The sequence below is a fragment of the Danaus plexippus genome, assembly GCF_018135715.1.
Source record: "Danaus plexippus chromosome 3 unlocalized genomic scaffold, MEX_DaPlex mxdp_30, whole genome shotgun sequence".
NCBI lineage: Eukaryota > Metazoa > Arthropoda > Insecta > Lepidoptera > Nymphalidae > Danaus > Danaus plexippus.
Genome location: NW_026869845.1, coordinates 922,095 through 934,853, shown reverse-complemented (window position 1 = coordinate 934,853; position 12,759 = coordinate 922,095). Strand labels below are relative to the sequence as shown.

Sequence of the window (12,759 nt, the reverse complement as noted above, 5' to 3'; positions counted from 1 at the left end):
GAATCGAGAGATAGTGCTACATGAAAGCTCAGCATTTTTTTCTGGTTTCCTTTAATCTAACTTTACTGTAATAACTTCAAGAAAAAGGGGAGATACCTAGGTAGGTTTTTTTGATATGTGGCTAAGCCGCTTAGTATTGACATCCGATAACATTTGTCCAGAAGTTAAATTTAAGTTCTATATTCGTTTGAACAGTTCCTTGATCATGTAAAAAATAAAACTTCTAAGTTATCGCAAAAAGACATAACCTTTATCCCGAATATAACGTATTTTTCGACACTCTCGAGGGAATTAAACTATATAGGGTACATTCCGTTGACGCATTATCATAAAATTTGTCAAGAACTACGGATTTATTCTAGAAATATAGGAAAAAAACCCTAAAATATGTATATATTTTTATTAAGTCATAAAAAAACTTAGTAGATGAATCTCGCTCGTACTTGTCCGGATTTTTTTTAAATTATACTTATTGTTGATATTTTGTATGTATATATATATATATATTCTCTTTTATTCCCTTTTACCTTCGCCCAAGATATTTCCGTTGTTATTAAGATGAAAGAAGACCTTTCTAATAAATTAAATCGTATAATACATGTAATTGAAAAGTCTTTATGATTAATTCAATATACACAGAATAAAATTACGTTATTATTTTTATCTAATATAACCCCAGTATATTGGTGAAATCCGTTGGTTTAAGTTAGTATTAAAAAATATATATTCGATATTGTATTCCGCTTTGATTATTTCATCTTAAATGTCGACATAACACGTGGCACCATAAACATTTATTTTATCAATATGCCATTTCCAGTTTACACGACAACAAACAACCTCATATATATTCAGGCGAATATTCAATACACTAATGTCGTTCACTTCTGCATCGCAACATCAGGTTAATATTCATGTAATCTGGCACCAAACAGTCAGCTTTCAGATCTGAACGCTCCGTTTTATACAATTGTAACGTATAATTAACTAACGGCGTACTAATAAACTTATTCAGAACTTTGAAGACAATGAGAACTATCGAGGGATGTAAGCAAATAGTTGTTTTATATAAAGCTAAGTTACGTTTATTGATGCTTATTACATGATAAACTATGTTACATTTATTGATACTAAATGCATTGTAATTTGTTTGTAGTGAATATTGCTGATTAAAATGGAAAAATAATATAAATTACGTTCCATCCTATTTATTCACAAGATTAGTGTGACATAATATACGATTAGGATTCATTGGCTATAAGAAAATTTGAATCATTCAAATATCTTACCAATTAAATAATGAAATTGAAACATTATGGAGGTGTCAAAAGTCTTTGAAGTGACAGGTTGAATGACTTAATTAATATTGATAAATTAAGTAATTTTATAATGTCGGGACTTAGGAAAGATCAATGGACGCGCCGATACAAGAGCGGAACAGATATCAAATAATAAAATATACACATTTAGATAAATTTACAATATATTTAGATTTAATAACGAAAACTTATGGTAACATAGAATAATTTGTACAATCCTAGATTTGATAGAAATGTGTCAATGGAATCGTGACGCAGCTTTTAAGTCTAATATTATTTGCAAATTCTATCAGACCTTCTTCTCCTACATAAATACTTACACTCCGTGACTTCTGAGAAGAATTGCACCTGGACTTTAACATAAATAAAAAAAAGAAAACATTCACCTCCAGGTTAATCGGTTAGTTTGTCTACATTATAAAACGATAAACAATTGATTATTAAAAAATATATGAGTATAGTCGTCGACGAATGTAGGTCAATATTCTTGACATGATTTTACTAAGGAGCGGCGGGTAGGGGATTACACAAGGAAATTAATTATACCACACTTCAGAATACATTTCAGAACTACTTTAATTATATACACTTCATATACAACTTTGACCCTTAAAAACTAATAAAATAAGATCAGTAATGTGTTTTCGTTCAAAGCTCGTAGGAAACAAAGCTACTTACCTACGTTAACAAATAAAGCCTCTAAATATCCAACTGGTGTTTTCCCATGGGTCAGCTATGTTGTTCCAGTGGCTTGTTATACAGACAATAAACACACCTCTCTTACATGATATTTTATTCTACCTTATAAATAACTTATATAAAGAGATCGAGATTATTTGGGGAATTCCAGTGATAACGCAATAACCGATCCCTTTTGTATATCGGAAGATCATAATCTTTGTTAGATCCCTTCCGAATAAACAGAGCGTAATATGAAATTGAGGAGTACAAATAGAAGGACATCTCTTTGAATCACATTTAAGGCTTCATTCACATGAGAGATTTATTTATCTTCCGCTAAAAAGTGTTAAATTTTTAACTACATGTCAAATTTTGTCAAGTACCTAGAGATATAAAAAAATGCTATTGTCTCAAGTGTTCGCATAGTGTAACAAAGTGAATTTTTATTTATCTCTATTGATTTAGAAGTGTCACCAGACTGCCTTTTTCGTCTTCTAGAAACATAAATTGCTGTTAATGAGATCTAAGATTTTCGCGAGTATTCATTTAAATGAAACTAGTGTTATTCGGATTTACTACGCGGCAGACGAGGTGAGGAGACACCTCGTCTGCCCGTGATCACGGTTGCTGCAAAGTAACCGAAACGTCGGGATTATGTAGTTTTTAAATAATAAAATCCGCGTAGTAAATCCGAATAACACTAGTTTCATTTAAATAAATTGCTGTTGCTAGTAATTTAGCAAAAACATTTTTCACGTCTTCCACAAGCAAAAGCCCTCGCAAAAGTGATTTTAAAACGTTCCCATGAATCATCACATCCGAACTGTTATAAAAACGCTAAGCCTGTTTTTGGATGCAATGATTTTTAGCTCTCGTGCAGAATAAGGCCTAATCCTGCATGTTAAACGATTTTTTTTTTGCATGTAATATGCAAAACATGGAAATACATAGCTAGAATTAATATTTACATTGTTAAACAACGAAAACGTCGTTCATACCTCATCAAGTGTTATTGCGATTATAATTGTTATAAGAAGTGAATAGATTTTAATTAAAATTTTATACTTAATCAAGTTTTAATTAACCATTTCATTGAAACGTTTTAATGTTAACAAAACTTCTGGTTTCCTCTATTTTTTAACACATTATAAAGTCTTTAACATTCCTTAGTCATTGCTATCAATTAACAAACTCGAATAATATTTGTTCAATCCCGTATTCATCTACACATTTAATATGGCCATTAAAAAGCACAAACAAGTCGTGGCGTCAACACACAGACTTTAACTAAAGTACCAGGGCTCAGTCGAATTTAAGCCAATATCACATCCCACTGTATAATACACATATAAACTTTCGCTTGAACGAAATTTTGCTTTGAAGAGAAAATTTATTTTTACATCAAATGATTCTGATATTATTTTCAGATTAATAAAATTCTTGTTACTCGTGATAAAAACTATGCCACAAATCACAGACACCTCTAAATCTTTACGGAGTATCGGCAGTACGTTCATAGTAAGTCCGTGAATTTCAATATATTAAAATGCGTCGGATAAATCTCTTTCGTGATGTCATTTTCATCTAAAATATCAATTTGACTAAACAAAAATATCAGATAATTTGCATCATATAGCTGGATAGAGAAATTATATTTAGAAGAAAAGATTATTAAACTACATTCACTTTTTTATTATTGTGCTCTTAATATAAAAATAATTCCAAAATGTGAGAAACCGCTTACTTGCAATAAATAAGGTTGGCTCCAATAGGGAATATTTTTTTCTTGTCAACTTTTATTGGAAGCCGAACCTTGACATTATAAGGAAGAAGGAAAGAATAAACTTTTTTATAATAAAGTAAAATTTTTTAATACAAAAGATTTTTTCAAATAAAATAATGCTCAAAGTCGAATTTTACGAAAATTGAATAATATCGAATGGTTTGAAACCGCCATTACTCGTAACCAGCTATCGACCCGAGCAATTTAAATTCTTAGTTACATAAGTATTTAATTTGCGTCTATATTTTGAATAATCGTATTTTGATTCCCATTACTTATTCACAAAAGCCTACTGGCTGTGCCCTTTAGGGCGGTCGGATATTAATAAATCACAGTACTTTATAGATGGTTTTTATAATATATTGCTAAGAGCAGACCCTAATGTGGCCTTTACCGTTTTTTACACCCATTGTCGTATGAATTTCGAATTTAATGGACATAAAAAATATAACGGCCTATACATTAATAGCTTATAATGCTATCTGAATTGCTTAATAACTTTTTGCAATATATATTTTTTTTACAGTTTAATAGCAATTTTTTTTTTCCGTGCGAGTGTGTTTTAGGTTTAATGTTGTTTGGGACAACCGTGACGCAGAACACGGCGAGTTGACGGAGTACAAGATGTACTATTTCCTGCAAGACGACAATATTTCTATAAAGGTAATTTGATAATAATATCTGTTTGCTCAGTATCATTTTGGACTCTTAATATGAATCGTATTTTTTCATTAAGTAAACTTCACCAATGCAATACACGAATATTCATGGATAAAAAACGTTAACAATTACATATTTATTTTAATAATCTAATACTATAAATAATTCATCATTACTTTAAGTATTTATTCCTGATTAACTGTGTACCACAAAGTTTTAATCTATTCTTAAAACTAGAGAGTCACTCTGAAATTTGCTTATAATTTTAAAAATTCAATGAGAAACAAAGTTATGCAAGCCGCCTGCAACTTCAAACCCAAATTTAATTAACATTATAAACTTCAAGTAGTTGCTTGCAATACCAAGTACAACACTTAACTCCATATACAATTTTTAATTATGTGTTCGGCCATTATAACTTCTGCAATAAACAATTGGCGATACAATGTGGATGACTAAGCTTTTATATCACAGCCGTACTGAAATAGAATCGGTTATCATTTCAATGGACTCTTTATTTGATTCTACTTGTTAGAATTAAGATATAAAACATATTGAAAGAAAACTGTAATTTTTCCTGACATATTTCTCTCGTAAATTTAGAAACACAGACAAACTATACGTTGTTAACGCCTTTTTAAAACCGTTGTGCTTCAGATTGACATTAATTTTATATTTTAAATATGTATATATAATCTGGCAACAATGACAGGAGCTCCATGATGGAAGAGGTGGCAAAGACCCGTTCCCACTTCTACTCAAGAAGAGAAAACTACCCAAGAAATGGAAAGAGAGACCAGGTGATTACGTAATAACTATTATTTTTTTAATATCATTGACGTAAAATTTCCATAAACGGTCATAAAGTACATAAATGTCCAATAAAATTTTAAGTTTTCATTCGATGAATCATTTTAAGTGCTACATTATTTTGGGATTCGTAATAGTCGTAAAACATAATAATAAAACTCCTTTATTACTGAAAGATTTAACGACATGACAATCGTGAATATTTATAACGTTGCTTGATTTTTGAAATTATATTTCGCTATGAAAATGTGTAGTCAGAACAATTCAAATATTAATCTTAATGTGACGAGTTGTTCCTTATAAAATTTGTTTTATAAACAACCGCGAGCGACTATTTACACTCTCACCTTGTGCTTCGGCTTGTGCCTCGTCTCGCGACTCGTACGCGAGTGTAAATCTACTATTAGATATATTCGTTAATATGGAAGACGTATTTTCTTAAATTCTTCAAATGTTGTATCAATAAACGAGATTTACATAATTTTTGTATAATTTTCGTTTCACAGATCAATATTTATATGAGTCAAAACAAATTTAGCTAACAGATTTGTTAAATTAAACTATCCAAATGAAATTCTTCTCAGTTTTATATATAAATACGTTTCAATACTTGTGTTCTTTAGAGCGTGTTAATTTGAACGCAATGTTACTCGTACAATGCTATTCGAATGGTATGCGTGAAATGGAACAGCACATTGTAACAAAATTGTGTGTGTTAGTATTTGTAAAGGGTCTGCAGGAAAAATAAAATTGTCGCTTCTATTACAATTTAGATTTTTTTACCCTATAACATTTTTGATTTGAATAAAAAATTTCAAATACGTCTAGATGGATAAGTTTGAAAAATATTACTAGTGATTGTTATTGAAGTATGACATTTTGAAATAGTTTATTATCATAATGAGATAGACCTTCGCGAGTATTCGTTTAAATGAACTCATTATGTGAACCAGTACGGACTGGAAATCGCCAACAAAATACGCCGGTTGGTGTGCCACATCTCGTTGCTGTAAAGTAACCGAAACGTCGGGAATAAGTAGTTTTTTTTTAAATAATAATTTATACGTGTAAGAATCCGAAGACTATAAATTTTATTTAGTTTAGTATCAGTTAGTATTTTTATACATGACCGCAAATGAGAATTTTTTTTATTTCTCTTGAAAGATGCGATGAACATCTCAAGTCAAAAAACTTCTAGTCGGACAAATAATTGCAATTCATAGAATTGCTAATTAATAAAATAAAAATAATATGTAATAAAAACTTAATCATGGAACCAGACGAAATAATTTTAAGTTAATTTTGTTTGTTCATTAAAACAAACTCGACTACGAAACTATTATAATATATGTTACAGAAAAAGTATACAAATATATGAGCTACTAGGATTTTGCTAGTATCTGGTCCAAAGGCTGCTTGTTTTTCCTTTAATACGCAACGTCGTTTTATTCATATTTATTTTTGTGTGAAGCAAAAGCTGAAAGGTCGAAATCTGTCACATGGAAAATGAAAATGTTTTTACCAAAGTCAATCTAGCTTCCAAAAAAAATATATTGTAATAAAAAAAAGATGTCGTTCTGTCATGAATGTGGAAGCTGATATGTTTAATACAAGAATCTATTTTTATATATCATCGTTATTGCATTTAAGTAGGATGCTGAGATTTATATTAAAGGTTAACGTTTTGAGTCTGTCTATAACGATTTTCGATTATGGTTAAGTTATTTTTAAACGATTACAAATAGAGAATAACATTCATTTATTCAGCAATAACCATTTTGTCTTTTGGAAGTTATCCCAACAACTTGTTACATACTTTCATTCCGATCCTTAAAACACTTCAAAGAAATTCTTAAGTAGTTCAACTGTAATTTTATTTTCAATCATAGCATAGTAAATTTCAAGCCTTCTTGGATTTCGTTGTTAGTGGAACAATTAATGTGTTGTTATTCGCCTAAAACTAGCGTACCTAGCGAATTGATTGGCGTAATTTGCACATAAGTTGCAGATAATACTCCTTATTTACTCTTTTTCCTCACAGAAAGAACCCATGATACACTACGCTCTTACTATCGTAGAAAATTGTACATTCGATCTTAATTGGCCCGCTTTACGGTGACGTATCGTGTAGCAGATACCAATGGGATGCTATGGTATTGGTATTGGCTTACATGTAATAACTATAATCTTTCACCAATTATAACCCTCTGGACGTATTTGAAGCGCTGCGAGAGTCTATCGGTTCATCAACAATGTTAATTCATCCCATTAGTTTTTGGTCGAAATTTAATTAATTTAGTAAAATCATTGCTGCAAACTATATCATAACCAAACATTAGGAAAAGTCGAATGACAGAAGCCCGTTGATAGGTCTGATTTTGAGCACCTTCACCAAAGGTGCGCCATTTTTATCAAGGTATTCTTTTGTTCTTCACCATCAACAGAGGCAAAGCATTCAAGCAATTTTTAATTTTCACTCAATTAATTTTAAAGATTCTTTGAAAATTTTTTGGAAGAGGCAAAAATCGAAGACGAGCCAAAACATTGGCACACAGGACAGCTGTCAAAAACGAACTAAAGATTCGATATAACTGAATTTGCAAGATAATTTTTATGACATAACTACATATCTAAGACATTAAAACCAACATCACACCACAAATATAAAAAAATCAATATACGCAAATGACGGAAAACAAATGACCACGATACTTTTAAGCAGACTATATACATATAACATCAGAAGAATTTTATAATTATGCTCAAAATCTATACATATATAATATGTGTTCCTTTTTGAATCGAGACTAATGCGTTGATATTAAATATTTAACTAATCCTAACGTTATATTTTATTCAGTATCGTTCCCGTCCATCGCCTTGGAAATAACCGACGAGGAGGTAACGGAGTACTATTCTCCGAGAGATCTGATCGTGGGGGAGACGATCTTCGTGCTGGGGCGTCGGTTCCTCATATTTGACTGTGACGCATTTACTAGGAAATATTACAAGTTGGTAGCTTTAAGATTATGCAAAACTTCGCGCCGGTAGCTAGTTAATCCGGGCTTAGTGGGCGCTTCCCGAATTCATGTAAATCTTAAATATAAGGTTTTAGATGTATGTATGTATATTACTTATACATGTTTATTTAAATATCAGTTAACAAAATATTCAAAAAGTTTTATTAATTTGAAATTTAAGCAATAAAACATTGACCTTTATGTACACATATACATCATACTAGGAGCTTTTATCTTTTTTCATGCCATCAAAGCGACGTAAGATATCTCTATCACCGAATATTACAATACATCATGCATTTCAATCCATACACTAGAATGAGACTCGATTGTAATAAAATAAAATATATTTATATGATTAAAGTAAGTATTTAAACGGAATTGTCAAAAATATTTAAAAGATTTTAATCAAGACTGATTCGCTTTTATTGCTGCTCCTCTTTCTTTCTTTTTTTATTCATTCTCAGCGGCCCGGCTCAAAGCTAAGACCATTATTTTCTTCCTCATAATCCTTCAGAGCATTGTTATCTCGATGGCCGGTAAAAAATGATATCTTGCAAGCGAGGCGACGATTTTTATTAATAGCGGCAACCTTGGTATTCAATTCTTAGTTATAAATAAAAGTAATCACAATTCCTATTATAGATTACATTTTCCATATCGCGAAAGTTCATTTTTACGCTATATTGAACGTCAATTCCCCGTAGACAGCATTAAACCGTTTCACAGAGTACATTTCGATGCTTTTAAAGGTATATAAAAGCTAGAGAACAGTTCGTTTTTGTTGTTGTCGCATGCCTTAATACTATTTTATTAACACGTGACGTGTTTTCAAGGTCCATGCTCAACATAGAACAACCACCGCCAATTGAGGTTCGTCACGATACTAGGAAAGAATTCCCTAAGGTGAGTGCATTTACAGTCTCTGTTTTATTGATATTTTTGACATCATCTTTTTAGTTCTCTTTTGAATTATTATAACGATTATAGAAAAAGAATTACAATTTAAAAGTTTCGGATCGATTTAAAATGTGATTATTGTAAGTGCTGTATTCAATGATTGCTAAATCGATGTATGATTTCAACAATATATTGTTGACTATCGAGTTTTGTAGTAGGAGTAATATACTACATAAGTATATACATCTCAGAGCTTCCCACCTCATATCGGGATCGGCGCCCCCGAAGACACATTGCAATCATGTTTCGGTCTGGTTCCGAAGCCACCTCACAAAGACGTCATCAAGTACAATCTAAATGCTAACAAGGTACGGTATATATAGCTTAGCACGTCTTTAACTGACAAGAATATTCAGACTAGTTGGATCTTTTACTCAAAGCGAATCCTTACATATAATAACCACGTCTTTCAAGAGAGGTAAAATAATTTTACATTCGCTATCAAGTCGTATAAAAATAATAAATGACAATAATTTTACCTCAAATAAATAATAAGCAATAGTGCCTTTTGGTTTAGACAAATATATGTATATGTACATGCATAGGTTCATTCATATACAAAGCCTTGTCGTCGTAACGAGTAGAATACATATTTTTACATAGCATTGTATAAATTTCCTATAACACATTTCCAGTTTCCTTCAAGGTTTGTAAATTGACGCGTTCTTATTTTCTTTTAACATTTTTGTTTTATTATTTCATCATCATCATCATCATCATCATCAGCCTATCGAAGCCCATTGCTGAACAAAGGCCTCTTCTCACATGGAGAAGGTTAAGTCATTAATCACCACGCTTGCTCAATACGGGTTGGCGATTTCAATCTTTTAATTTGAAATTATAAGACCAGGTTTCTTCACGATGTTTTCCTTCACCCGTTAGTGGTGTATAAATATTTTTAGAGTGTACATATGACTCGGAAAAGATCACATTGGTACTTGTCAGGTTTCGAACCCGGTTTGTTATTTAGTTATAAGTAAAAACAAGTATAGCATATGCACTTTCAGTAATATATATGTTTTAATATATATCGCAGTTGATGCTGTTAATGATGGTAATCAATTTAATTTGTTTTAATTTATTTACTTTAACGTAATACGAATTCACTTGTTCAGTTCTCCGTCAACTTTCAGTTCTCAAGGGAAACTATTATAACCATCTCTGAAATGAACATTTATTTTTTTTTATTTTATGCCATTGGGAATATGTTTAAAGTGACGAATAATAATAAATAAATGTAATTAATATAAGGTTCTATAACATATATATTTTTTAATTATATTAGTCTAATAGTTGTCGTTTCGATGACAATAAACTCATTAATTACATACATATATAAACACAGTAGGTATTTATTCTCGTTTCTATAAAATATATTATGTTTATTCTAAATTTTAAATGTCATACTAGCTTCACATTGCGTAATACTCCCCATTGATTTTGGAATTAGGTTAGAGGAGAGCGCATCGGTTTTTACTTAATAAAAAACATATCTTAAACTGGCAAACTCGTCTACGGAATGTCACTCGACTTTATATAAACATTCATGTCATTTTGCATTCTCACAAACTCGTAGATGTAATATTAAAATAATAAAACATTGTTTCCACTTTTAAAAATTCCTCATACTAGTAACAGGCATCTGTTACATTTAGTATAATAAACATGTCTGGGAGTGCACATTTCTGTTACGACATTATTATGTCCGCGTACAGAGTTATGGGTTTCGATTATAAAAATGTTCCAAATTATGTATGTATTAATTACAGTAAAAAATACGGTAAATAAATTTATATAGGTTTATGGAAACATGAAAAATATCACTTACCTATTAATTGGTTTATGTATTAAAAAATTAAGATATTTTTTTTTCTTTGAAAAATATATTTATATGTATGTATTATTTTTTTCAGATCAAAATTTTATTGATTCCTCCAAATTTGATTGTATCTCATCTTTATTCTTTAAGAAATTGAAATAAGAATAAATTCTACAATAATGTTATTAAATTTATTTATTAAATATGACAAAACGGTAGTAAGGAATAAATAAACGTCTTGTTTTGTGAGGTTCTGTTAAACATTTAAATATTAAAACGTAGTCTTCTTGATATTGTAAGTAACACCTTATTAATAAATATTGTGTGGTGATAGAAGATGTCCTAATTAAATTATTTGTAATAATTTAATGTTTAAATGAAGTATCGAATCTGACTACACTTTGGACATTTTACGGAGTCATCGGTCGAAATACGAAGATATCCGACCATTGACGAATGAACGAATATTTGAACTGTCAGTGTCACAATCGACCTTGAAAATTCGCTCTGAAATCTATTTTTTTTTTTCTAAAAGTTGATGATCTCATTGAAGTATTTCGGGAGTCACTTGAAAGCCACAGACTACTGCAATCCTGGATACCTTATGCACTTCGAGTGAATCATACTGCCTATTGATTATTTTTATTGGGTCTGGCATCGAGCGTAAATTGACAGATAATTACAAACAATCGCTAGCTGTACACAAGCGCGTCAGATTAAGTTAGTTAACGTAACAGGGAGATATTTAAAAATATTCTAAAGTTTTGGTCATGTTGTACGGAAACGGATGGCCTGCCAGAATTAGGGATAAATTATTACTATGATTTTTTTTGAGAGCGCTAGATTTTTGTGTATGAGATAAAGCAAAAGATTGAAGTAACTTATTAATTTTCCTAATCCACAGTTGTTTTATGCTACACATCTTCTCTATTTCATGTAAGCCCCAACTGGTCATATAACAAGGATATGGCTCTGATTATTTTTAATGCTTTTTAACGAATAAAACCTTGATATCTTAAGAATTAGGAGAGGGAAACCCGAAACAGTATTTTACATTAATGCTATTATATCCTAATCAAAGTAATTTTTATCTTTCGGAATAAAATATCAAACATAGGTAAATAGGTTTTATTTTTAGCTACCTTCACTTCAGTATCATGAATAAAAATTTACATGAAAATCTTGTAATATTTTTAAGGATAGCTTGAAATCGATTGTTAATAGGTATATTTAAATATATTTTCCATTCTCCTAATGGCCATACCTATGAAATCAGATACGATCGATTTCCCTTTAATCGCTTTTTTACATTTTAATGTCTTCACAAATCTCCCAACTATTTAAAGGAGAAAAATAACTACATTATATTTTTCGCAAAAAATAAACTTAAAATTACTGATAGATAACGCTCAAGTTAATAAATATAAGCACAATAGACAGTCGTCCGATTAAATTAATGGACATTTTTTTTTATTATACATTCTACTCCCGAATAGACCTTCTTGAACACTTCTAGACTGTCATTACCCGGAACTAAAATTATTTATAACAATAATTATTCATCTATCAGTTTAAAAGATTAAACAAATGTAAGATGACATCAACTTTTCATAATCTTAGTGATTCCACAAATGTTTTTAAATATAACGAGAAAGGCGGCATTATATATTTTTTATGAAAACAAGAAAACAATTAACGGAACAAATT

At 30.3% G+C, this 12,759-nt stretch overlaps 1 protein-coding gene across 2 annotated transcripts in view; it reads left to right on the top strand.

The window, feature by feature from the left end:
- Nucleotides 1–12,759, top strand: part of LOC116769196 (EF-hand domain-containing protein 1-like) — a 46,341-nt gene that overhangs the window by 27,804 nt on the left and 5,778 nt on the right. For both annotated transcript variants that reach the window (XM_032660229.2, XM_032660246.2), the window contains exons 6-10: nt 4,350–4,446; nt 5,156–5,243; nt 8,114–8,264; nt 9,110–9,179; nt 9,425–9,541. In XM_032660229.2, the coding sequence (XP_032516120.2) occupies nt 4,350–4,446; nt 5,156–5,243; nt 8,114–8,264; nt 9,110–9,179; nt 9,425–9,541 (523 nt within the window). The remainder of the gene's footprint in view (nt 1–4,349; nt 4,447–5,155; nt 5,244–8,113; nt 8,265–9,109; nt 9,180–9,424; nt 9,542–12,759) is intronic.